Source organism: Gopherus flavomarginatus, chromosome 2, assembly GCF_025201925.1.
Source record: "Gopherus flavomarginatus isolate rGopFla2 chromosome 2, rGopFla2.mat.asm, whole genome shotgun sequence".
Taxonomy (NCBI): domain Eukaryota; kingdom Metazoa; phylum Chordata; order Testudines; family Testudinidae; genus Gopherus; species Gopherus flavomarginatus.
Genome location: NC_066618.1, coordinates 54,030,928 through 54,058,340, shown reverse-complemented (window position 1 = coordinate 54,058,340; position 27,413 = coordinate 54,030,928). Strand labels below are relative to the sequence as shown.

The 27,413-nt window shown below is 42.1% G+C and overlaps 1 protein-coding gene and 1 long non-coding RNA gene across 2 annotated transcripts; both read left to right on the top strand.

Moving 5' to 3' along the window:
• Positions 1–2,405: 2,405 nt before the first annotated feature.
• On the top strand, positions 2,406–8,997 carry NDUFA4 (NDUFA4 mitochondrial complex associated). Its single transcript, XM_050938786.1, has 4 exons — positions 2,406–2,546; positions 4,114–4,202; positions 4,554–4,614; positions 8,766–8,997. The coding sequence occupies exons 1-4, from the start codon at positions 2,505–2,507 to the stop codon at positions 8,820–8,822; spliced, it is 249 nt and encodes an 82-aa protein (XP_050794743.1). The 5' UTR covers positions 2,406–2,504; the 3' UTR covers positions 8,823–8,997.
• Positions 8,998–14,877: 5,880 nt separating this feature from the next.
• On the top strand, positions 14,878–26,775 carry LOC127044219 (uncharacterized). The gene is made up of 3 exons (XR_007772428.1): positions 14,878–15,665; positions 15,964–16,007; positions 25,925–26,775. It is a non-coding gene; the product is annotated as an uncharacterized LOC127044219 (long non-coding RNA).
• The last annotated feature ends 638 nt before the right edge of the window (positions 26,776–27,413 follow it).

Below are 27,413 nucleotides of genomic sequence, written 5' to 3'. Positions count from 1 at the left end.
TTGTGTCTTCAGCTGGTAGCCTACTGAGTACATGCAACTGATCTTATTGCATACATTTACACAGGGATAAAAATCTCATGGCTGGCCCTGGTTAGCTGACTCAGGCTCCAGGTTGAAAAATTGCTGTGAGGACATATGGGCTCAGACTGGAGCCCAAGCTCTGGGATCCTCAAGATGCCTATGCAGCAGTTCTTCAGCCCAGAGTCCAAGCACTGGAGCTCAAGTTAGCTGCCTAAGCCAGCTGTGGGATTTTTATGCATGTGTAGAGGTACCCATTCTCTGCCAAACTTTGAGGGAAACAAACTCACATTAAGAGGTCAGGTATAGAAAATTTTAACTTGCTTACAAAAATATTCATAGCTTTCTGATAGAAAACAAATCTATGTGATTCTTGACATACATTATTAAAAATGCCATCATTTTATACAATAACAGCTTTCACTTGCATGTTGTATACATATCTATCTCCCAACACTAACTGTGCTGCAAGAAAGAATTTTTGGTTTATTTTTGTGTAAAGCACTCAGATACCAAGGTGACAGGTGACATTGTCACAACCTAGCAATTATGGCTCTATGTATTAAGGCAATAAATATGCCATAGTTGGAGCAATCCAGGATAGCACTTAAGCACATGCTTCACTTTAAGTGCATGATTAGTCTCACTGAATGTTAATAGTGTGACCCCCATTATAGATTATTTACCTAATGAGATGAGACTAAACCCAATCCTGACCAAATTTCAAGATGCATTTTTTCACTAAAACCTTCCTTGGTAATAATATCTTTCTCACAGGCAGGTCACAGTTCAGAGAAAAAAAGCAGATCAGAGGCAAGGAGTAGGAGGGAGAGGAAAGAAAAAAAATACAAACATATGAAGGTGGAAAAATAAAGCCCTAAATTCTGTATTAAATAGCTTCATAGATGTGCCCGGTGCTTCACAGAAAAAATAAAGACAGACTTCCTACAAAGAAAATTTACAATCTAAGGTCCCAATCAAGCACATACATGCATGCCTAACTTTATGCATTGACTTTAGTGAGATGACTCATGTGTATAGCAGTGTTGCCATCTCTTATGATTGATGTTGTAAGTTATGATTTTTAAAAAAAAATTGGTTTAAAAGTTGTGGCCAGTTTGTTAAATTTGCAGTTTCGGAGTGGTCAGACATCAACATGTCACTAGGTAGGTGGTGCTCTGGGGGTTTATCTCAGGGTTCCCTTCAACCTGTTTTCTGGTGAGGAATGAAGACCCTCCCTGGGTACTCCTATGAGGAGAATCAGCCCTGCATGTGCACCCCACACATTAAGTGCCAGCGTTTAGTCCAAGACATGCAGCCTACCCTCCAAAGCAGACAACAGCACAGAAGGCAAGCATGACAAATAAGTGGCCTGGTCAAATATGATGTGGTGCACGGGGTCTCAATGCCACTCAAGTTTGCAACTACAAAAAAATACAGTGGTAAAAGTTGTGGTTTGCACAATAAACTCACAGCCTGTGATTACCTTACAGTCTCATAATTTTGTCTGATTTCAAGTTTTCCTGGAAGATTTGTGCCAGAATCATGAAAATCTGAGCTTTCATTAACAACCCCCTCAAATTTCTAGTCCTTCTGGTTGCAGAGAACAGCTTTAAAATCATGAGGATATCATACACTAAAGGCTCAAGACCCAGAAGGCAAATAAAAAAAGAACGTTTATTTGATTAGTAGTAGTGTTATTACCGCACTACCGCAGCACCCAGGAGCCCGTCATGCACCGAGCCCAGTTGTGCTAGGTGGCTGTACAAACACAGAACTTAGACTCTAAGTAAAGCTCTTGGTTTGAAAAGCCAATCTCCGGATTCTGCGGGGAGGAGGGTTGTTTTACTGGCTGAGACACGCTAGCAAAGCTAAATCTGAGCACGTGCACAAGCATTTGCAGGACTTGGATCCTCCCATCAGTGGGCTCCAGGAGACACAGTGACAGCCAACACTGGCTAGGAGGCGCCAAGCGCAGGCGCCGCGGGACTATCTATTTTTAGAACCTCGGGCCCCGGGGGAAGCGATTTTGATGTCTGCCCAGCCGCGGTGTGGGGCGCAATCGCGGCAGCAGAAGGACAGCCACTTCCCCACCCACCACCAGTGCAGTAGTCAGTCAGCGCATGCGCGAGACTCACCGCCTCCTCTCTCCCCCGCCCCCTTCAATTGTATAGGTGACTAGGAAGTTGCCTGTTTTCTGACTAGATGCTGCAAGTCCTGGGGAGACGGAGCAGTAGGGGGGATGTATAGATGAGTCCAGACAAACCTCTCTGTAGGGTCTATTTGTTCGCGGCTGAAGCAGGGCCGCCTCACTACGGCAAAGTGAACGCAGGCAGCCTCCCGGACAGCCCCATCTGGGTGCCTATATCTGGCACCAGCAACGCAAGGTCCTTCAATGACATTGGGCCTTACAGCGGGCTAGAGACGAGACTTTCCTGAGAGGCCGAGTCCGGGTCTGCCAGAGCGCGAGACCCCCAACCGTCACCATGTTCCGACTCATGTTCAGTCAGGCCAAGAAACATCCGAGCGTGAGTCCCGGAGGGCGGCGGCTCGGCCCGGAGCCGGGCGGTTTGTGGGGGAAGGGGAGGCAGCTGGGGCCCGGAGCCGGGCGGGTTGCGTGGGACGGGGAGGTAGCCGGAGCCAGGCGGGTTGCGGGGGGCGGGAGCGGGGGGGGCTTCAGCGCTATAGGGCTCGGTTGGCGGCGGGACTGTCCTGGCAGGGGACTGCGTGGGCAAGAATCCCGCCATCTGCCGCTCTCATGGTTTAATCCCTCCGCCGGGGCTCTCCCGGGAGAACTGGTCACCGAGGAGCTTGACGGCCGCTCGAGCCCCAAGCGGTCTCCTGCCCTTCCCGCTGGTTCTAGCTTCTCCCCGGCACCGCCTTGTTGTGACAGCCCCTTCTGGAGCCCCATGTGAGCCTGGCGGGGCGGTGCTGCCGTCGCCCACGTCCCTCGGAGGAAGCTGGGCACGTATCCACGGCCCTAGAGTGAGATTAGTTTAGAGGCCCAGCTCCCCCGTTCCCCTTCTACAGCGCCGGGCCTTTCCAAGCCCAGTCATGATAGTCACGTGGTTTTTTCAACTCGTTGTCTTGTCTTTCAGAACTAGTGTGGCTATCGCAGGTGCGGGCAGTGTAACCCTAGAGTCAGAGGATTAACTTCTGCCTTCTTCTGGGCATTGTGGGGCACTTGGTAGTGGCATGTACCTGTCCCTACCTGCTCTTCCTGAGAAGCAGGATCTGGCATTAGGACACCCTGCAGGCATGCTGGGTCCTTCATGACTAGGCACTTAAACTACTTATGGCCAGGACCGGCGCTAGGGGTTTGAGCGCCCTAGGCGGACGGCAATTTTGCCGTCCTGCGGCTCCGGTGGAGCTGCCACAGTGGTGCCTGCGGAGGGTCCGGTGCACCGCGGCTCCGGTGGAGCTGCCGCAGTGGTGTCTGCGGGAGGTCCACTGGAGCCGCACGAGCAGCCGACCCGTCTGCAGGCATGACTGCGGCAGCTCCACCGGAGCCGCGGAGCACTGGACCCTCCGCAGGCACCACTGTGGCAGCCCCACAGGAGCCACCTGCCGCCCCTTCCGGCAAAACGGCGCCCACCATTTATTCTGGCGCCCTAGGCGATTGCCTAGGCTGCCTAACTGGTAGCACTGGCCCTGCTTATGGCTTGGCTACACTTGAAACTCCAAAGTGCTGCCGCGAGAGCGCTCCCGCTGCAGCGCTTTGAAGTGCGAGTGTGGTCGCAGCGCCAGCAATGGGAGAGAGCTCTCCCAGTACTGCAGGTACTCCACTTCCCTGAGGGGATTAGCTTACAGTGCTGGGAGCCCCGCTTCCAGCACTGGGGCACTGTTTACACTGGCGCTTTAGAGCACTGTAACTTGCTGTGCTCAGGAGGGTGTTTTTTCACCCACCTGAGGGAGAAAGTTGCAGCGCTGTAAAGCGCCAATGTAGCCAAGGCCTTAGAGTAAGGTACTTCGGTGGGGTGGCTCAAAACTGGTGAGCCAGATGTGATCATTGGGCAAGACTTAATTTCCAGCCTTGTTTTGTAAGCAGCATTGTTTGTTCTAATCTCTCATTCATTTCCAAATCTTTTGTTCTAGTTGATCCCTCTCTTCATCTTTATTGGAGCTGGAGGTTCTGGTGCAGCCCTGTACCTTATGCGCCTGGCAATGTTCAACCCTGATGTCTGGTAGGCAGTAAACTTCATCTGTGTGTGTGTGTAAACACACACAAAAATATATAATTTTCAAGCAAACTTTGTTTATGAAAAGTTTGGCACCCCACGTTTCTAGGTGAGCTTCAGTGTGCTTCAGAGTTGAGTTTGAAGGACTGCATTTCTGAATGAGGAAATTGATTCCATGCTTATGAAGTACATTTTGGAGACTACTTACAGTATTGGTAGCTTTATGTGGAAACTTGTCAGAGACAAGCATTCATGTTCTTTAAGTAATTAAACATCAGTTCTATAATATATAATGCGTATTAAAAGCAGTGTGATTGATTTATACCTTCTGCTATATTGCTGTATTTCTCTTCGTAGTTGGGACAAAAAGAATAACCCTGAACCTTGGAATAAGCTGGCTCCTACTGACCAGTACAAGGTAAGAGGCAGAAAGGCTTTTAGCCATTAGGGCATTGGCTAATCTACAGATGTATGTTATCTGTGGTCTGGCTACTTTCGGAGGATCAGCTCCGTGTGAGATACCAGTGAGAGGTGGTGCAGGGAGGACTGAATATGCTTCCCCTGCTGTCAGTTTCCCACCCAGGTTTGGACTGGGAATCAGCTGTGGAGTGATGACTTGATTTGGGAGGCAAGGCTAGATTTGAATATTAAAATGAGACTGCCTGTTTAGATATTACCTTTGCTTGGAGGCAGGAGAAGTCTCATTACCTAAGGCAAAACGTTGAATGAAGAAAGTAGTGCTGACAATAAATATTTGTTGTTCTGTATCAAGGAATTGAAAATAAGGACAAATATGCTACTCAGTAGTCAGTGTTAAATTGATATTGGAGGGAGGAGAGCAAAAGGTTTGGGCTGTAAACTACACACAATAGATGTCATGCTAAAATCACTTTTGGAATCCAACTATTTTGATTTCATTACTACTGCAAAAGTTTTTTAAATATTTTTTATGCTTCTATTAGGGTGATCAAATAAGTACAGTAGAACCCTGCTAACTTGCAGAGAGAGGGGTATTTATAGCACACAGTTTGTGAATAAACAAAAAAAATCAGTGTACTTGGACAATTATGCCCCGTTTTTTTTATCACTTAGTACTGTAGGTTCCATCATTTAACTGGAAATCTTACATTTGCACTCTTTGTTATCAGTTATGTTAATGGGAAACTGTCATAGGTAAATGCTTTTATTTGATGCTGAAAATGTGCTATAGGTTCGTGTGACAGGTTAGATCACAGAAACTCCCTGGGAGCTGCCAGCTCAGGACTCCAGCAGCCTGTCTTGCTGAGCCAGACACTCCCGTCTGCTCCGACAAAGACCCAGGGTCTGAATTACTTGCCCCAGAACTGCAGGTTTACCTGAAAGCAGCTAACAAGTGTGCTTGTCTTTAACACCCAGATGCCTAACGCCCAGTGGGGTCTAAACCCAAACAAATCTGTTTTATCCTGTATAAAGCTTATGTAGGGTAAATCCATAAATTGTTGGTCCTCTAACACTGATGGAGAGAGATGCATGGCTGTTTGCTCCCCCAGGTATTAATGCATACTCTGGGTCAATTAATAAGTAAAAAGTGACTTTATTAAATACAGAAAGTAGGATTTAAGTGGTTCCAAGTAGTAACAGACAGAACGAAGTAAGTCACCAAGCAAAATAAAAAAAAATGTGCAAATCTGCCTAATCAAACTGAATACAGGTAATCTCACCCTCAGATGCTTGTCAGTTTTTTCCTCAGACTGGACACCTTGCAGGCCTGTGCACAATTCTTTGCCCTGGTACAGATCTTGTTCCAGCTCAGGTGGTAGCTAAGGAATTCTTCATGATGGCTCCTCTCTTTTTGTTCTGTTCCACCCCTTTATGCAAAAAAGATATATAAGATGGGAATCCTTTGTACCTCTCTGGGTTTCCACCCCCTCCTTGTCAATGGAAAGACACCAGGTTAAAGATGGATTCCAGTTCAGGTGACATGATTGCATGTCACTGCAAGACTTCATCGTCAGCACACACCTATACAGGAAAATTTACAGGTAAAACACACCCATCTGCAGACAGTTGTCCTGGTTAATGGGAGTCATCAAGATTCCAAACCACCACTAATGGCCCACATTTTGCATAATTATAATAGGCCCTCAGTTATAATTCATATTTCCAGTTTCAGATACAAGAGTGGTACATTTATACAAATAGGATGCTCACACTTAGTAGATAATCTTTATAATGATACCTTACAAGAGACCTTTTGCATGAAGCATATTCCAATTACATTATATTCACTCTATATGATTTTATAAAAATTTGATAATGACTGCAACATCATAGTTGGTCCTCTACAGAAGTTACACTGTTGTTCAGAAGTGTTCCCAGCCTGTACTGGCACAGGAAGCAGAAATCTCAAGGTTTACCATATTTGGTCCTGTGTATCATTAGCATTTTTTCCTGGAAGTGTTGCTAAAACAACTTGTGTTGTGGAAACTAAAGTAGTTGAAAGTATTGGAAATTATAGATACAGTGGCTGATGGCATTTAATTCTGATAAACACAATAAAAAGTTCCTTTTTAAAGCAGATCTCTAGGGAGATTTGTCAAGGAAAGCAACTCTTTTCCAAACTAGATATGCAGAATCTCAGGATTATAAAGATGGAAGTGTGTAGAGAGAATGAATGTGTTTATGCAATCTTAACCTCTTTGTTCTAGTTTCTGAGAACTTGCTAAAACTTCCTGTTTGGTCTCTGACCAAAGGTGACTTACTTTAAAATATAGTTTTAAAAAAATGGCTCCAGTGCTTTAAGTTCAAGTTGCAGGGTTCAAGCTAAGATCTGTATGCAGTACACTTTTCACTGTATAGCTCAAGTGAGCCTGTATATTTTAGCTGTACAAGCTGAAGTCCTGATCCAAACTGATCTGTATGGGTATATTCCTTAACCCATACAACTGAAGTCAGTTCAGCATAAGCTTGTGTGCACATATCAGCTTGGTAAGTCAGGACTCATGAGAAATGGTAATTGTAGTAATTTTTTTGTCAAAGGACTGTAAATATTCAGATCTTTTCCCTGTAATGCTCAAAGCCCTCACTAAAGAAAGTGCCCATTTCCCTGTCAAATTTAAACATTTTTTGTGTTTCCAGATATTCTTGCTGGAGGGCTGCTAAATCTTGTGATTTTTTTTTTTAACCCAAGAGCTGAATCACTCAAATGTCTCCAAAAGCTTGCTTTTGGATAAAGATAAGGCCTATAAAACTTCACTTTGAGTTTAAAAGTTATGACTGATAGCGTATCCATTCTAACACTGTTTAAATACCTCAGTTGTAGTGGTTACTGCCACTCCTGCTGTCCTGAAGTCACTGCTTGCTTATCTAGTCAAAATGTATGTTTAACAATGTCTTATTCAACCTTGGATGCTAAAATATGCCTTATTAAGAGTCACTATTTGACCAGTACTTATTTCATTGTCATGTGTTCTCTAAGTTCTTAATATAAGATGAAGGAGAGAATAGATCTTCTACCTATGTTATACTGTCCTGCACTGCAATGACATTTATTTTAAGACTGGTCCAGATTGTGATCTGAGCTACAATCTTTGAGCCCAGACCACTTGGTAGCCATGCGGCTTTTACTAATACTGTTCTAAAATGTTCTCTTGTTCACTTTATGCATGTTCTTTTCTGTTTATGTATTGCTGTATTTAGTGCTTCACAATTCTCCCAGTTAGCAACATCTGGTGTATGAATAAGGCTGCTGTACATAGTTGTTCGATCTTACCCTTGATTTTTTTCCCTATATCTTGGTCCTCGCACAATAGTATGAGAGATTATCTCTTTTCTATCTGAAAGAGCCTCTGATCATTAGGGATTGGCAACTGCTGTAAATGTATTACTCAATAGGATTAGGAATCTAAATGTGGTGGCTCTGAGAATAACTGGTGTTGGAGTGAATGGAGGCTTCTAAGTGGCTCTCCATGGCTAATCTTGGTTTAAACCATCACTTTCACCTATTATTGAAACAGCCCTCTGTGCCACTTTTGTGCTAAGATGGGGGACCAATATGTCAGTAGCATAGTAATTTACTCATAGATGAATGGAGAAGAAAAGGCACTAATCACTTCCCTGTTTTTCCAAAGTGAACCTGTCCAAACCATTAGTTCTCTATAATGTGATAAGTTAGAGTTGAGATACAGCAGCCCATGGACTGTCTCTTCCAAATTCTGTATATTAATGTTCAAATATTTAATCCTGGGGAGGGTAAGGAAGTTCTATGGGTTCTTGATGGGCAACAGTTAGAAAATGACTGATTTAAACTTTGCAGTGAAGCTCTCTTTCAGACTCACTTTAACTGAGGGATCTTGTGGCATATGCTAGAAAGTATGTACCATCAGAACTTAAATTAGAAATTTATTTGAAAACATGCAGCTCTAGTGCTAAAATCCATCTGTGCACTTGACTATAATATCTCAAAGAAATAGTGTATATAGCAATAACTGTTTTCAGTTAAATTAGAAATAGTCATCTCCCCTAGTACAGACTTGGATCTTGTTCTGATCAAAACCCTCTCTTTTCCCCCAAACCCCCTTCCCCTCTTAGTTCTATTCGGTCAATGTGGACTACAGCAAACTGAAGAAGGATCGTCCTGACTTCTAAAGAACAAATTCTTCTCCCTTTACAAGCTGCACAGAATGAAGGTCTTCCAGAAGCTGTCCGCACAACTAATACACTTAATCATCCAGGAAGTGTTAATTAAGCTTGCCCTCACATTGCACTTTTAATCATGTGCTGGAAAGTAGCTTGTTGGGGCTTAATAAACATCTGAAACTTGTGGAGTGTCTAATGTTTTAGTTAATGAAATAGATTGATGCTGACACTGACAATTGCATAGTCCAGATGTTACCTGTCAAATATTCAGGGAAAATAAAATTAGCATTTCTGCTAATAAAACAACCTCTGAAATAAAGCAGTTGGCTTTACTTTTTAAGAAAATATCCCTCCTTGAGAACAGTGATTAAACAATATCCTCTGTCACTGGTATTCTCAGAAGTTCATTGGCTCTGAGTAATACTATTCTGCAGGGTTCTGTATAGTAGATGGAAGAAATACAGTACCAGCAGCAAACTGTGTTTCAAGTGCAGATACCTATACTAAGTCTAGGCCTTCCTTTCACTGTGTGCTCTCTTGAATATGAAATGAGAGAAGGTAACTTTAGATCTTGACAGTTGCCAGACAAACTTGACTAACCAACAAGAACAGATAAGTATTGCAGCTCCTTACAGGTGAGAGGCTCTTTTGTATGACCTTTCCTCAAACACAAGTTTTTACTAATTTGTCAGTGCTGGAAGTTCCTGAGTGTCATTTTGAAGTATAAAAATGAAAACTGGTTTAAAGTGTAGTTATCACAGTTATCAGAGGTACAGCTAGATCTGATCCCTCAAGTTTCAGTGTACCTGCAAAAGCTATTGGCATTTTTGCATTTGGTTCCACTCTAGGGTACGTCTGCACTGCAAATAAAAACTCATGGATGGACTGCATGCTGGCTTGGGCAGTGGGGCTGTTTCCTTGCAGTGTAGTTCAAACCCAAGTCAGCTTCCACAAGCCAGCCACAGGGGTCTAACTGCAGTATAGGCATACCCTTAAACAGCATCCTAGGCTATAGTACTCCTTGGGTCAACTGCTTCTCCCAGCAGGCCTTGCTTGGTTTGGCACCTACCATTCTCCTTTGGACTTTGTGATCAGTGGTAAACAATGCTTGGACAGCCTTCTCAAACAAAGGATTGCTTAATAAGGTTTAACAAAGCAGCCTTGGGTGGGACAATGCTCAGTAGGACAGTCACAACCCAAGGCTGGGGGTCCTTTGCACACTAAACCAGCCAAACAGGACTTTGGTTTTATTCCACTGATGAACCAGACACTCCAGTTTCCCAGTATCACCACCAGGGCCACTCCTTATGGGGATAAATGGTTATGAAAACCAATATCCCAGTAAAAGAAAAAGGTGATCCAGGTCAATATACAAGTCAAATCTTACCCCAAAACAACACTGTTGCCAGTTCTTTAGAATTTCAATTCTAAAGATTTATTCATAAACAAATATAGATGAGAGCATGGAACAATTACATACAGTAATGGCAAAATTCTTGGTTCAGGCTTGCAGTAGTGACGGAATAAAACACAGATTCAAATCAAGCCTCTGGAGTACATCCACAGCTTGGCTGGGTCATTCAGTCCTTATTTCAGATCTTTGTTTTGTAGCAAAGTTCTTCCAGAGGTAAGAAGCAGTACTGAAGACAAAATGGATTGGTTTCCACAACCTTTTATATCCTCTGCCATATGAAAGGACACCCCCTTTGGAAAATCACAGAAGCAAGATGGAGTTTGGAGTCACATGGGCAAGTCACATGTCTCTGCATGACTTAGTTCTTTACAGGTAGAGCAGCCATTGCTCACATGCTACCTTGAATGTTCCCAGGAAAGCTTTTCATATGTGGATTGGAGTCTCCCAAGGTCCATTGTCAGTTAAATGTTTCGTGAATGGGCACTTAATCTAAAGAGCTCCTTCTCAGAAAGCTGGCCAAATGCTTCACTGCATTGCTAACTTAGAATCAAATACACTGAGATAGAAGTACATAGCCAGTATTCATAACTTCAAATGCAAAAATGGTACACGCATACAGACAGCATAATTATAACCAGCAAATTACTGCCTTTTCGTAGATACCTTGCCCTCTTTTGTACAAGATTTGGTGCCACTATAGGACATTCTTTGCAACAATTATCTATATGGTCACAGTTCACATCAATAATGTCACAGAAGGAAGTGTAGTAGAGGTTATGAAAACAATTATGTTCTTACCTAAATTACCTGGAGGCTTGCAATCTCTTGGCAGAGACCCTGTCTCCCAAGCAACTACCTCCTCCCAAGAAAGCCACTTCTGTCCAGCCCAAAGTCCTGTGTCTGTTTCCTGGGCCTTTGGGCTCTGCTGCCTGAAACTAGTCTAGTGACCTCAGCTGGTTCTTGCAGGGTGGAACTTCAAAGAAAATGGTTCTTTTGTTGTCCTTTAAATAGTGGCAGATGGACGGCAATCTAAAGCCATTGTACTTTCTGCATAGAACGATCACCCTATTTCTAAATTCCAAGTTTTCTTTCAATAAACACCTTTATAACAATCAGACATATACACTAGTATTAAATTATTAGAGAGACACCTCATGTGCTTCACAGTAGTTGTGACCAACACTGCTTTCTTGGGAGGATGTTTCTTTAAATTCATGTAATCTCTCCACACTAGTGTGGGGTGCATCTGAGGGAGCAGAATCAGAGAGAATTTAGCAAAGGAAACTGAGGTGGATAGTCTTTCATCTTCAGTCTCAGGTTGAGGCATGCTGTTCAGTGACTGCCTGCAGAATTTAAAGATCAGTTTGAATGGTAAGGCCCTGTTGGCCAAAGCACTTGAATATGTGCTTATCTTCAAGCATGTGGGCAGTCTTACTAAAATCAAAGGGAGTACTCAGAGGCTTAAAGTTAAGCATATGCTTTGCTATATTAGGCCATAAGTAAACTTTACTTGTTTAGACTGGATGACTTGTCCCAGGATGCTGAAAGGGGGGTACTTAATCCCTCTGAATTACCTTAATTCTATGTCCATTGAATTTGAAAAATCTTTCTGATTTTTAGATCTTCATACTCTTATTAGCCATTGCAGGTTGTTAGCAATAGTTCTTGAAGTACCACTGTACAAGAAACAAAGTGTACCACACATCCTCTAAAAAGAGTATTAGATTTTTGTTTTCTGTGCTGTGAACTTTTTGCATGCTAAACATATATTTTTATATGGTTCCTTATTTTATTTGTCGTTTTATTTGTGGTTTAAATCCAACTGGTCCTCAAGCTTGACAATTTTAGTTTTGAATTCTTTCCAGATCAAAACTGGCATGCAAGTTACCAACCTTAAAATAAGTGTTTCTAGAATAGCTTAATACAAAGAGGAAAAAACTAATTGTGGGGGAATTGAAATGCTTTTTTGCCACACTACAGTCAGATAATGTAAAATACCACCTCTTGCTATTTGTTTAAATTTACCAAGTTATGTATTCTTCATATGCTCCAAAAAGGTATCCTGTGGCTATGCTAAGTCTAATGGAATTCTTGTACACTGATATGAATGGGTGAAAACATATGAACTACTTACAAAGTTTACTACTGGGAAGTGTTAAAGTTCAAGCATAGCACAATTATGGATTTGTCTTACAAAGAAAGGTCTAGATTCAAAGTTAATCAGATGAGTTAGTTATTTTAATGTAGCATTTGTATTTAATATGCTGTATACACAAAACTATTGTTAAGGTACTTTACTTAAATTATAATGGAAAATTGCATACTGGAATTAATGGGAAACCACACATGCTTTAGAAATGAAATTTAAAGATCTATTATGATGGCTGATTGAGGGGTACAGTAGGGTAAAAGAATGGGGGGGTGGAGAGTGAAGCAAGCTTTTTGTAGCAGCTTTGTAAACTGGAAGGTAGTTATTTTGGTGGACAGAAATGGGTTGTGTCCACCTTATCATAAAGTACTTAATTGGCAGATTCGCCCACTACTTGTGTGGGGATGACCACCTGAGAATATTTTTAACATTCTACTTGAAATAATGAAATACTATTGTGCTTGAAGATAAACCTTGTATATTTTTTTCCAGCCACTTAGAAACTATCAGCAAATTGCTAAAGTGTTAACAGGTATAAAAATGGACTCGTCCCTTGTTTGAGACATTACACAGTATCACAGTCAAGTTAATCTAAAGGGGAAGGTATTATCATATCAAACCTCCTTGTTATACACCATATGGCCTATTTTGGTGATTTTATTGAATTGGAAAACAATTGTCTTTACTCATTAAAGAGTAGAAAATTTATTATAGTTATTAATATTTGTTTAAAAAGTCAAATGTGTTGTATGGTGTTTTATTTTCAGGGAAGTGCATGCTTTTATTTTCAGAATAAGAAGTATGTCTTTTATATGAAAGCTAGTTTCATGTAGATCAACTTCTACAAGAATCTTGAACATATCTTTTAACTTGTTATATACTAATATAGTCAAATCTTCAATGCATGTTCTTTCAAGCTGCTTTATATTAGGGTCCAGGTTGTGCTGATGGCTGGAGTGACGTGGTATTAATTTTGATTATAAACATATGAACTCCTGATTGAAACTTTCTTCATTAGAAACTAAAGTTAGAAGTCTTACCAAATAGGCCTTTCTTACAAGGACATAAACTTTCCTCTAATTAAGTTTATAAGGGAAAGATGAATGATGAGTCTAGAGCAGGAGTGGCCAACCTGTGGCTCCGGAGCCACATGCGGCTCTTCAGAAGTTAATATGCAGCTCCTTGTATAGGCACCGACTCCAGGGCTGGAGCTAGAAGCACCAACTTTACAGTGTGCCAAGGGGTGCTCACTGCTCAACCCCTGGCTCTGCCACAGGCTCTGCCCCCACTCCAGCCCTTTCCACCCACCCCCCTTCAGCCTACCATGCCCTTGCTCCTCCCCTCTCTCCGCCCATAGCCGCCTCCTCCGTGCCATGAAGCAGCTGATCAGGAGGTGTGGGTGGGGAGGCTGATCGGCAGGGCTGCTGGTGGGTGGGAGGTGCTGGGAGTGTGAGGTAGGGAGCTGATGGGGGCTGCAGACATACTACTGTGGCTCTTTGGCAATGTCCATTGGTAAATTCTGGCTCCTCAGGCTCAGGTTGGCCACCCCTGGTCTAAAACATGGGTCAGAAATCATGAAATGTTTCTTTTGGGTTTTATTGTAGCTTTTTGTTAACAATAGTCCCAAAGACTTTCAGAAAAGAGACAAATCCTCATGCCTGAGGTCTTATGTCAACATCCAGCTGGGGTTTCAAGGAAATATCCCTGTGGTCACGATATCCCGTAACTGCTTACTGTAGGTTTGTATTGAATTATTTTACACTTTTCTCTGAATGTCTAGTACTAACCCCAGCCAGAGACATAATTCTGGGCTAGAAGGACAACTGATGTAGTTGAGTGAATACCAGATGACCAACAGTCCTTATGATAGGAAGGATGGGTTTAAGGGAATTGAGCAGTCGGAATAATATATTAATTTGTATTTTAGAGAAAGGGAGACTATTCTAGGGAATAAGCTGTATTTTACAGCCAAACATAACTTTTGCTAATGATTCATATTTTACAAACAGAAGATCTGATTGCATTTTAACTTAAATGGCAGTTGTTTTTTCCCCTTCATTTGTCATTTCCCCCTCCGTAAATTCTGGTTGTTTTCCACTTTCTCACTTCTGAGACTTCCAGAGAGTGTCCTGAAGATGAAAGAAAATATGATGTATAAAACCTGGTTCAGTGTACTCAACACAATCTTCAAGAGACTGCAGGGGTTTTAGAACCTTTTGCTCTCAGTATCAAAGCATTGTAATCATCCTTCGAATGCAACTGGAGCATTAAACCATTCCAGTTCCAAGTGCGCTTGTTTTTGAGTTTCAAAAGCATCAGACATGTAAAACCTAGAAAACGCTTTAGTAACCCTTTAAGTTTTTTACTGCCAGGCTTTCACTAGTACAATAATAGGAATGTGTCTATTACTACTGTACACAAAGCATCATCTACTGTGGTTCTTTGATCCAGGAAATGTGATATGGAGATCTCAGAAAGACCATCATATGCCTGGTTCCCAGCAAGAGTAGGCTGAGGAGCCCTTTTATAAATCACAATATCACAGAGCATGTGTGTTCAAGGTTTTTGTAGTGAAGTAATGTAAGAAAAACTAAATTACGAACTCTTATCAATACTTCAAAAATAAAAATAGTTTAATGGGATATACTTGAAGTATTAAACCCAAAACATTGTTCCACTGAACTGCAAAAGACAAGCTAGCCCATTCCAATCTGCTTAATTGTTTTAGTGCTGGCACCGTGCGTGGTGCTGTACAGTCACAAAAATAGTTGCTTCCTTATTTAAATAAGTTGTAATTTTTTTTCCAAAACAAATGTCTTCAAATTTTATTTCTTCTGGACTATGCATGTTTGAAGTTTAAAGTTATAAAAGAAAGCTGCTTTTGCCATCCAAGCATAAAATTGTGTCTGAAAAACTTTTCTTCCCTCTTTCATATTTGAAAAAATCCAAAATGGCTGAAATGATTTTTATAAAAAAGGTTTAAAAAGGAGTTCCGTGCAGAGTCTCCAAATGAGAAATTCGATCCCTAAAGCTTTTTTTTAAGTTATAACTGAGAATAATGGTTTAGAATGAAAATATCAGCCCAGCCAATAATACAGCATTAGCATCAAACTACCGTATTACTTTGTTCCTGAGTTCCATTTTTTAAAATTCTCATGTCACCCTGTTTTTCTTTATTAAGGCTCCAACCTTGCAAAGACTTAAAAGCATGCTTAACTTTGAACAGACCCTTTGAATCCAATGGAACTGCTCAAAAAGTTATGTGCTTGAGTTTTGACACAACTGAGAGGTAAGTGAGCATAAGAATATACAAACCCTGTTGACATTCCCAGGCATTGGTATTTTTTGCATATTTCACATATTCCATATAACCAGAGTTCTGGAAATTTCAAAATCACCCAAGTTAGGGAATGCCAAGTCCACCATAATGGTTTATTCCTCTCAATTATTACCACTCTTCTAATGGTATTACAAATACCTTTACTACCACTTGTAGCTATTTGGTATTAGCACACCTGTACTTAATATATGTACATTACAATTTTCAGTTTTCCTTTAAAAAAAAAATCTGGTTTCTCTCCAAATAGGCAGAGAAGGGAGTCCCTGGAGGTGCTTGTCAGTCAGCAGCACGGTGAGGATTTTCCTTTTATTCTTTGAGCCAAGAGCAATATATTAGCAAGAAATAATTGTTAAAGGCCATATTGCCTCTATAAGTACTATCTGTATTTCTGGACTCTGCTAGTCTTAAGGCATCTGGCTTGTATATCCTTGTCCATATTTTCAGCCTAGGTCTTTGGTAATGGAGTTTTACTAAGCAAATGAATTGGAAGCCAACAGCTTCTACATACTTTCACTGATAAATCTAGTATTTGTCCACCAAAGAGTGAAAGAGGTGAACACTGTGTGGCTCATCCAATTCCCTGTCATGCCTCTTAGTGGTACCCAGGAAGCATTTCACCATCACTTGCCCTTAATATGAGAGAGCCTTGTCTGGGCCTACAGTTCTCTAAACCCAACATCCTCTGGCAACACGGGCACTACCTTCCAGACTTTCGCAGGCCTCGCCCTCTCTGTACAGGTTGTTAAGGATAGACATACACCAACCTCTGAGTTCTCTCAGCTTCCCTCTGGAGTACTCAGCCCCTGTTCCACTGACCACTCACAGAACTCTTGCAAACATTTTCCCCAAGGGAACAGTACACAGTAGCTTGTCAGAGTCAACTCAGGATCACCACTTTGCTTAACACCAGGGTCAATCAGAGGAGGGGTGAGGAGGGCCATTTGGCCTGGGCCTCAAGCTAAAATGGGGTCTCAAATTTAGACACTTGTACATTTTTTGATATTTGATAAGTATTGCAACTTGTTTTTACGCGCATCCCTATTGGACCAAAATGTGACACACTCTCTCAGCTTAGAACTGCAAATTTAAGCAAATAAGCGATGTGATGTGGTAAAAGACATATTTTTTTTGTTAACTGATATAGATTTTGTCATATTAAAGAGTTAAAAATGTTCATAAATATTAATAAAAATATATCAGTTCTGATGGCACAAGATTAGACCATATGTCATCATTTTTTATTTTATTATAGGTAGGGTCCTCAAAAGCTGAAAGTGGCCTGGGCCTCTCTGGGCCTCTGAGACGGCCTGCTTAACACATAACACTTTATATATAATATAGTGAAAAGAGTAAGTTTATGATCAAAGAACAGGGATTCAAGAGATAATAATTAAGAATGTTGGAAACAAATGGTTACATATAAAACATATTGTAACACACTTCCTCAAGACTTAACTAACAATGCATGATTCCCTTTTATCCTACAAGAAAGCTTATCCCAATTTTGGAGGTGATGTGTGACATATCACCTCCATATTGGTGCAAATAACAAAATTCATGTGTTGGGGGTGGGACTGAGGGGTTTGGAATGTGGGAGGGGGCTCAGGGCTGGGGCAGAGGGTTGGGGTACAGGGGTCTGGCTGGAGGTGCAGGCTCTGGGATGGGGACAGGGATGAGGGACTCAGGGCTAGGGCAGAGGGTTGGGGTGTGTTTGTGGGGGTGAGGGCTCCAGTTCGGGCTGCAGGCTCTGGGATGGGGCTGGAGATGAGGGGTTTGGGGTACAGGAGGGTGCTTCAGACTATGGCAGGGAGAGAGGATTCCCCCCAGCTTTCTCTCCCTGCAGCAGCACATGGGCTGGGCGGGAGAAGCGCCCCTCCTCTGGCCACAGCAGCTCTAGGGCTAGGGCCGTGGGATAGGTGCCCCTGCTCCGGCAGGCCTGGGCTGGTGTTGAGTTTGGGATAGAGGAAGGGCACCCCGGCTGCGGCAGGTTCGGGCAGCCTCTCCCCCACCCACAGCAGGTCTGCGGCTGAAGTTGTGGCCAGAAGAGGGGTGCCTCTGGCCACAGCAGGTTCAGTTCACCCCTCCCCAGCCACAACAAGTCCCAGCTGGGCTGTTTCCTTGAGCACCTGCGTGGCGCTAAATAGGCTGCTGCGGGGCCGCACAGCTTACAGTGAATGTGGGTCACTGGCCCATTTTTTTTAACATATCACATAATTTTACTCAAAGCAGGAATCAGAAACAATCTTAAAAACACTGTTGACTGCTGGCAATCCTATACTAAAGCTCCCACTGTTGATAACATTGATGGAGTTGAACCAGTGTTTGTGGTGGTGGTGAATGTTAGAATTATCAGTGTAGACCTGGCTTGTGGGGATTGTTAATGAGCTGCACAGCAAGGATTTGTCTATTATTCTTTGAGCCAAGAGCAATATGTCTGCCACTACCAGCATTCTCTTAGTGCAGTAATAATTCTTTATCTCCTCTTCCAGTGATCCTGATAAACAGCAGGGTGATCAAGTTTTAAATTAATACTGTCCATCTAAGAAAAAACCAGTTACATATTTCCAAAAAGTTTGCAGTCTGAAATAATATTGCAAAATGTGTGTGATTCATGTATTAATCTATGATTCTATTTATAATATAACAAATAAGAGGGATTTATTTTATACAGTCTCATCATGAATATAAAAAAACCACAAAACAAAACAAAAAGCACCCTGTGGAAAATTAAAATGAATTAATCTCTGCCTTGTACTGAAAGAAAATACTTCAATTTTGCATAGGATTTCTTCCCAAATGGCATCTGACAAAGTATATTTCAGATCTGTTTCCCAGCTCTGTCTTATCTTAAAATTAGGTGGCTTGGTTGCAATGCTATATAATAACCTATGAAACGGAATGCTGCGTTTAATTCTGACTGGACTGTAATACTTTCTCAGAGTCAGTGGTTGAGGGGTGTGTTACAGGGATTCTTGAAACTTGTTTATAAAGCACAGTGACAGACACCTTACAAAGTCAGAGGTATTTTCAATTGGGCAGGGATTCATCATTTCTCCATCTCAGTGATAGGCCTGCCATCACTTTCAGGGCAACTGAGTGAACCAGAAGACACTTGCCCTAGGACAGTGATAACTGATGCTTACCAGGTCTAAGGCCACGTCTACACTACAAAATTATGTTGACCTAAGTTACATCGGCACCCAGCTGTCACAGTTATTACAGCACTTGTACGAGTGCATGCTTGGTTCCTTGTGTTGGTGGTGCATGTCTTCTCCAGGAGCTCTTTTATTGATGCAGAATGCAGTGCACCCTGGTGGTTATCCCACTGTGCAAATTTGCCACCATCCAGTGCAAGGTCTTTTGGTAAATTTGTGCAATGCCAGATCGGGTGAAACGAGGCATGCAGTGGTGACTGGGAGCATGGGGTCAATTTCCCTTATGCAGTGTTCTCCATCCCATAATTTAATCTGCATTCCATAATATTTTTTGTCTTCTTTTCAAAATCCCCACAAATCCACATGTCCCTCCTTGCTGTCCGCCTTCTTGACAGAAACATGGAGCCCGCACAGCCCTGCACTATTGTCATAAGTGTTGCATGACACATGATCCTGCAGTTTTTGCAGAGCCACAAGAGGAGCCATGGGGAACATGATGATTCTTGTCCAGTTCTGGGTTTGAGAAGCAAGCACTGACTGGTGGGATGATGCAGGTTTGGGATGATGAGCTGTGGCTGCAGAACTTCCAAATGCACAAGGCCACATTTCTGGATCTCTGTGCCAAACTTGCTCCAACCCTCCAGAGCAGTGACACCAAAATGAGAGCCATGCTGACAGCTGAGAAACAAGTGGCGATTGCACTTTGGAAACTTGCAATGGCAGATTGTTAGTGGTCAGTTGGGAATCAATTTAGAAATTCACCACCGAAGGAATTGTCATGCAAGTGTTCAGGGCTATTAATCGCATCCTGCTATGCAGGACTGTGACTCTGGGCAATACACAGGGCATAGTGGATGGTTTTGCAGCAATGAGGTTCCTGAACCGTGGTGGGGCAAAAGATGGCATGCATATCTCTATTTTAGCATCAAACCACTTTGCCAGAGTACATCAACAGAAAGGACTACTTTTCTATGGTCATGCAAGCGCTGGGCTCTTTACCAACATCAATGTGGGCTGGTCATTGAAGGTGCGTGATGCATGTATCTTTAAGAACACAGGACTGTTCAGAAAGCTGCAAGCAGGGTCTTTTTTTCCTGACTGATGTATTACCATTGGGAATGTTGAAATGCCAATAGTGATTCTGGGAGACTCAGCCTACCCCTTGTTTCCGTGGCTCACGAAGCAATACACTGGCCACCTCGACAGCACCAGCGAGTGCTTCAAGTACAGGCTCAACAGGTGCAGAATGACAGTTGAATGAGACTTTGGTCATTTGAAGGGTCACTGATGTTGTTTACTTACAAGATTGGACCTCAGTGAGAAAAATAGCTCAATGGCTATAGCTGTCTGCTGCATCTTGCATAATATCTGTGAAGCAAAAGGGGAAACGTTTCCACTGAGGTGGATGGCAGAAGTGGAATTGCTGTCTGTTGAATTTGAACAGCCAGATACAAGGGCTATTAGAAGAACTCAATGAGGACCTATACAACTGAGAGAGGCTTTGAGAGAATATTTGAATTGTGAGTAGTGTGTGTTGCTGTAATGTATTCTTCCTGGCCCTGCTCTTTTGCAGCCCAATATGAACCTTGTAGTGATTGCTGCAGATGTAGGAATATAACAATGTACCTATTAATATTGTTTGCGAATGATGTTATGCGTTCTGTCAAAGTGAAGTAACAAGAAATTGGTGAGTTTCAGACCTGCTCAGCACCAGCAAGCTTATGTTGTGAACTAATACAGGTGAATTATGTTCCAAAATATAGAATTGTGTTCTGTAACATGAACCAAGCAATTAATTTTTTTTTAGAACTTAATGAATTAAGGGAACAGAATTTATGAAGGGGAAAGAACAGTCATTTCCATTTCAGGTACACATGCACTCACTGTGGCTATCAGCGGTCAGCGTATGTGAAGCTATGGTTGTCTTTAATGTCCCCCTGGGTGGAGCGGTAAGCACAGTGTACCAACCCCTGATGCCATGTGGAATGTTGAGGAGTGGCATAGGGAGGTCCTGATATTGAATTCTTTATGGGCTATAGAGTGAGGCAAGCACGGGATTGTTGAACCGGTATGTCTACCAGAGTCGGCAGCATCTCTGCTGTCTGAGAAGCGCAAGGATCTCCTGCTGCACATCTCTCTCCTTTTCCTGTGCCTTTCCCCTCTTCATTCTATCCTTCTCCATGTTGTCTGCAGCGGTGATCCTCCGAGCCTTGTGCTCATTCTCTGATGGAGTACTGACTTGCAGGATCTCCTGGAGCATGTTATCCTGAGTCCTCCTCTTTTTCCTTCTTGTCTGGCTCAGGTGTTCTGCAGGTGAGGAGTGGGAGACCCTGCAGGCTGCAATGGCAGCAGCTGCAGATATAACACACAGAAGTACCATTGTCAATGTATTTACAACATAAATAGAATCATAAGATACTTAACCCCCCACCCTGGCTCCCCAAAAATTGTAAGCACTACATTCTCACTTCTGTTTGGGATTGATACAGCACAGAGCCAGTCACAGCACCAGCCATGTTGAGTATGGCTCACGGTGGGGGTTGGGAATGAGGGGAGAATAGCTTGCTAGCATGATAATTGGGTGAATACTAGTACTGTTTTCCATAGATGGTGGTGATTTTAGCTGATATCTCACTCCTGAGAATAACAGAGGCAGAGAGAGCACTGCTGCTGCTGGCATCCTGATGCCTCCCAGGCCCATATGCTGCTAGCGTGTGTACTGCAATGGTGCCTGCTGAAGTAATCGCTGAGTGGCAGGGGAAAGTGTCCTACCATGGTGGAAGAAATAAGGCAGCCCTTCCCAAAAACCTTTGGCAGAGGATTGCAGAGCACCTCCATGAAAGTTTCATTTAGATTGTCACAGGGTGCACCACTCACTGCTGGACTGGCACCTCCTTCTGGTACTCTGGGGATTAGCTTGAGGCCGACTCCCTCCCTGTCCGCACTTTGCACACTGTCACTCCATCTGCCTGCAGCTCTTCTCACAGCCTCAGGAACCACAGTGTCCTCTCCATGGCTCAGCCCTCCGGCTGTGTCACTGTCAGTGTTCCCTACTGCATCTGGGGGAGTTTAACTCTCAATAGTTCTAGGCAGTCCTCCTGCTCACTGCCTCGGTGCCACTCAGCCAGTGACTGGTAGGGGAACCTAAGCCTGCCCTCTACTCTGGGTTCTAGCCCAGAGGCCCTCAACCCAGGCCTCACTGCTCTAGCCCTGGACTTTTTCCTACTACTGGTTAATTGGCCCATCTGTCCTGCATTAATGTTGCAGGACGAATGTGGGGTAATCACCCCTCACAGAGATCAATACAGACCATTCACGGGACATCCTGGTGCACATAAACAAACTGCTCTGCATGGCACCCTCTGCCTAACTCTTTTGTGGGCCCTTAACTCGGCCTGCAGCCTGGGGCTTTGCTAGGTCAGAGCTTCACAGCTCCCTCTGCCCTTCCCCCAGCACTGCTCCACCCTAGATATCCTTCTCAGCTTCCCAGGCACCAAGGTCCTTTTCTTCTTCTGGATCTAAAGGAAGTATCTCCCAGTCTCTGGCCCTCAGCCTCCTTAACAGGGCCAGCTGGGCCCTGATTGAGTTGGTCACACCTGTGGTCAGCAACATAGTCAGCTTCCCTCAGCTATTCTCACTCCCCTTATTTCCAGCCACAGCCCTCTCCACGGCTGCTTTTAATCCCTTTTCTACAAGAGTAGGGCAGCTGCCCCACTACGCTAGCCTTTGATTATGAAAAATGATTAACCAAAATTTCTTTAGAAGTGTTCTTGTCATCAGCTTTTAGTCATGAGAAGTTCCAGTGAAATCCAAATTGTTTAATCTCATCCTCCAATCTTTAAGACACTTAAGGGTTTCTGTCTCCAGACACCTTCCTGTCTTCCCAAAATGCATATTAATTCTAACACTGCAAGCTTGGAGGCACTTATCCTTATAATCAGTATGCCTAAGTCTTTCTTAGCAATAACGATGCAATGACATCAGCCAGTACAAAGTAGGAAGCTGGATTCCCTGGTTACTCTTGGAAAACATGTCAATTTTGAAAAACACAGTAGAGTAAAACCTCAGAATTATGAATACCTTGGGAATGGAATGTTCATAACTGAACAAAATGTTACGGTTGTTCTTTCAGAAGTTTACAACTGAACAGTGACTTAATTCAGCTTTGAAACTTTACTATGCAGAAGAAAAATGCTGCTTCTCCTTTATTTTCTTTTAGTAGTTTACATTTAACACAGGATGGTACTGTATTTGCTTCTCTCGCTCTCTCTCTTTTTTTTTGTCTCTGCTGCTGCCTGATTGTGTTCTTCCAGTTCCAAATGAGGTGTATGGTTGACTGGTCAGTTTGTAACTCTGGTGTTCGTAACTCTGAGGTTCTACTGTAGATCTTTTTTACATTCAATGTAACTTCCATCTTCAGTCAACCACATACACCGCAACGAATGGCTAGATATGGAAACCAATATAGATTTATTTGCACAGAACTTACAGTTTTGGGAAATCACAAATGTATCTTTCTATTAAACAAACAAGACAAAAAAAATACAAGCAATAACAAGCATCAATAGCATTTGTCTTCATCTGTGTGAACTAGGTGAATAATCCATGAACTGAAAATTCCTTGAGTGGAGAATCAACTTGATAGTCTGTTATTTTAGGAATGGGAGGCTGGGTAAGAGCTTTTGCTTGTACTCTCACTTAAATGCTTTGAGAGAAGCTAAATTAAAAGATGGAGGCTTATATTTCTTCAGGGTTTCCTACCTATTCTTTAGGATTCTGTACTGATGGGATATTTCTTTCAGAGCTAATATTAAGGCTGAAGCTCCCAACAGTAGGATCTTCTGAAACCATCTTACTGATTGTTCAGAAGTCTGAGGGCAATCGTCTGCATTTCTTATCTCTTATTTTATTTCCTTTGAATTCCTGGGATAATTCCTTCCTTCTTTTTGCTTTTCAGACATAAAGAATCAGGAGTTTGTCTGCTATAAACTGCTTTGGGTAATGCAGACTGAGAGCGAAGGGATTCATGAGACAGGATGGGAACAATTGTACCCAAATTTCTGACAGTATGATAGCTGTATTGCCTGACACCCACATGCAAGTGCAATTGGCTCAGTGCTGGTGTGGACTGACTGCAGAAAGAAATACCAACTGCACTAGCATTTTAAGACTAGCAGAGGATGTTTTATAAACACCTAAAAGAGCATGCATCATAAAGTAAAATAGGAATACAATTCTTTTGGAAGAGTACATATGTATTGACAATGGTTTACAATTTAGATACCTCAAGTAATATTTCTAGGCACATTAATCTGAATTACTCTGGACAAAATAGTACACTATGACATTATCAGTTCATCACGCTAATGTACAGGTAACTTTCTTTTTAGTAGAACTGAACAATGCATAACAAATTCATAGACAAATTTATAGGCTTGTTTTTTCATATTGCAAGCAAACTATGAACATGAAATGCTTCCTAATTTTAGTTTTCTTACTGCAGGCAGATGAAACAAACTGCTGGGAAGGTAATGAGAATACATTACTTCATTCATTCTCCTCTCTGATATATAGGTGCCACCCCTGGAATTTAATGGGGTGGCACCGGTGTAACTGAGTGGAGAATTTGGACCTCACTATTTAAAACTGGAATGAAATTCAGGTTTCCTCTGTACTGGTAACAAGTCTTGATACTACTTTTGCTGGTTTCAGCAGCAGAAACATTATTAGTATTGAATAAATTTATTGATTTTTATCGTAGTTCTAAACACAGAGGGCCAAATTCTTCCCTCACACCAGTGAAATCTCATTACAGACTTTGGGATTTCATTAGAGTAAGTAAGAGAAGAATTTGGTTCAGCTGTTGTTCCCATGTAACATCTGAACTAGTGCATAAGTTCTGTGAGTTTGAGACCTTAGGGAAAATTCACCCCTGAACTGAAGCCATTTTGTTCTAGCTGTGCTTAAAGTGGCAGAGGATCCACCAGCTAATTCCCTCCTGCGCAGACTGCACAGTCCTCGCAGCGTAGAGCCAACTGTGCACTGACACTGTGGAAGCCCCAGTGCATGGGCTATTCTAGTAGAAAGGGCAGGCCAGAGGATGGAAGGGACAGAGTAGGCAGAAACAGTTATGGCTACAGTTGATCAGTGATTTTCAGCTGATGGAAGCCATATATAGGGCTATAACAGCAGAGGTGCAAGTTAGGGAAGTCCCAGAGCAACAGTAGCCTGTGCTTTGTTCCACAGCAGCAGCAGGTGTAAGCACCCCACCTTCTCTAGCACTAGTACCATGGGGGTCTGCTTATGTCTGTCAGTTTGTACACATATTTGAGAAATGCAAAAGCCACATCAATCCATGCACAGTAACTAGATACAACTGTTGTTCATCTGGTTTTGTCCTATTAGGATGCAGTGAGAATTAGGTTACCAGAAAGAAAAGAGTGCAATATTCCTACTGATTGAGGTTATTTCTTAAAAACAAAAACTGTAAAAGATGTGAGTGACTAATATTTGGAGAAGGACTGGTGGCTCAGGTACAAAATTTCTCAATACTAATACCAATTTTGCATTCTTGGAGAAGTGTGAAATAAAAATTAAAAATGTGTTAATGATTTATCTTGAAAAGAAATACTTAATTTTGGTCCATATAAATCATTGGTTCTTTATGAATTATGGCATACCTTCAGTAGTTATTTGTTCTAAAAACATGAACCAGTTATACATACATGAACCCAGGGCAATTATGAATATTTTAATATAAAATACATCTTTTAACATGTTTTACAATTTAATACTACTACTAAATTTAAAATGAAAAGGAGAATGGGGAAGAGAGTAAAAATGTGATTCTTGAAGTGAGAATGTTCCAAAAAAGGAAAAGGTTGCACTACTGAGGAAATACCGAAGAAGAATGGATTTGATTTGATGGGACTATTCCATCTTTAACTTAACTGCAATACGTCACGTACATACATGCAATACAAAATGATCAGTCTAACAATGTATCTGAACATTTGTATAGATATATGTTATTTCATTGCCCTTTGATTGTAGATGACTGGGTGAGAAAGAAGAGTGCCCTTTTGGAAGCCTAAAAGAAGAGATTTGTTATACCCAAAACAGGGAGTGTGAAGAGACAGAGACAAGTGGCCCTACTCACTTAAGGATGGGAAGCTGTAAAATGTACAGTGGAAGTGTAATAAATTAATGCATTGTAAATTAGTGGCATAGGAAAATGTTTTTGCACATGAATGTCAACATTGACAATTGGATAGATTTTTACTTGTGTCTTGCATCCATTGAAAATGAGAAGAACTCAATGACAGCAGTACATAAAACTGTATAGATATGTTTCCTGAGGTTTCCATTTTTCTTGTCTCCAGTCTTTATTCCTTCATTCCCTCCTCACTTAGATAGCTGGAGTTTCTGCTTACTAGGCTGGGAAGTCTTCACTTGTATATCTTCTGCTTGTCAGTAGCATTTCTCAGGCTGCATTATGCTGTTTCTTGATTTCCTGGCATGTTAGGACCACTGGCTGCTTTTGTGTTAGAGAGATGGCACCTTCCCCAACAAACTGTCATGACAGTTGTGACACCAACTTTCTAAATAGGCAAGAAAGCAAACTGATCAAAGTAAAGCTTTCCAGGAATTGAAGTAAATGGCTGACTGAATATTAAACAATAGCTGGCATCTAAACAATGAACATTGTGGAAGCTGATCTTCTTTGCAAAAAAATCTGCAGAAAAAAATCATACCATGGACAAAGCAAAATATTCAACAATTGGAATTCCTGAAACTGTAATCTCATTCTGTTGGTTGACGTTTTTTAGAATTAATGATTTCTTATTACCAAGCAAAGTCAACACCAAATATATGGGAAAAAAGACTCTCACAAAAACAGATTTGTTTTTAAAAGGCACCTGCAAAAGGAAAAATAGGCTTATATACTTCTTTCTTTTATGATCACTAAAGTAGGCCTTACAGATGTGAGGCAGCGAGATGGGCTATGACTTGTCAACAGTTTTTGGAGTTTTGCTTGCTCCAAACTAATTTTGTAGAGAGTGATATGGGGTCTGAGCAAAAGCCCATATGAATTCATAGAAAGACTCTCACTAGTTTCAGTTGGCTTTGGATCAGGCTCATAATATGTAAAATAAACCCTTGGGACCAGCCAGAAAAAATGGAGTAAAAGGAGGAAGAACAAAAACACGTGGGGTGTGGTCATTGACTTCAATGGGGCAGGATATCACTCACCTATAACACATAGGGTTGCCAACTCTGAGTGAATCTACTCCGAGAGATTTTTTCCCTCAACATGACATAATGTCATTTTCTTAAAATATCCGATTAAAATCTCTTGGATTGCTTTCAGTAGTCACCGGGAGATCGATGCACATTCCGGGGGACCCCAGGCCAATCTTGGAGGGTTGGCAACCCTAATAAGACACAATCTGTGATTGCCTTAAGATAGACAGATCACAGAGACACAAGGACGTTGGGCAGGCAAGCAGGCAGCTTCAAATTCAGGGGACCAGAGAGGAGT

Coding starts and splice junctions, on each gene's coding strand:
- NDUFA4 (XM_050938786.1), top strand. CDS start 2,505: ATGTTCCGACTCATGTTCAGTCAGGCCAAGAAACATCCGAGC. Junction 4,203..4,553: donor ATGTTCAACCCTGATGTCTG/GTAGGCAGTAAA, acceptor TTCTCTTCGTAG/TTGGGACAAAAAGAATAACC. Junction 4,615..8,765: donor CTCCTACTGACCAGTACAAG/GTAAGAGGCAGA, acceptor TTCCCCTCTTAG/TTCTATTCGGTCAATGTGGA.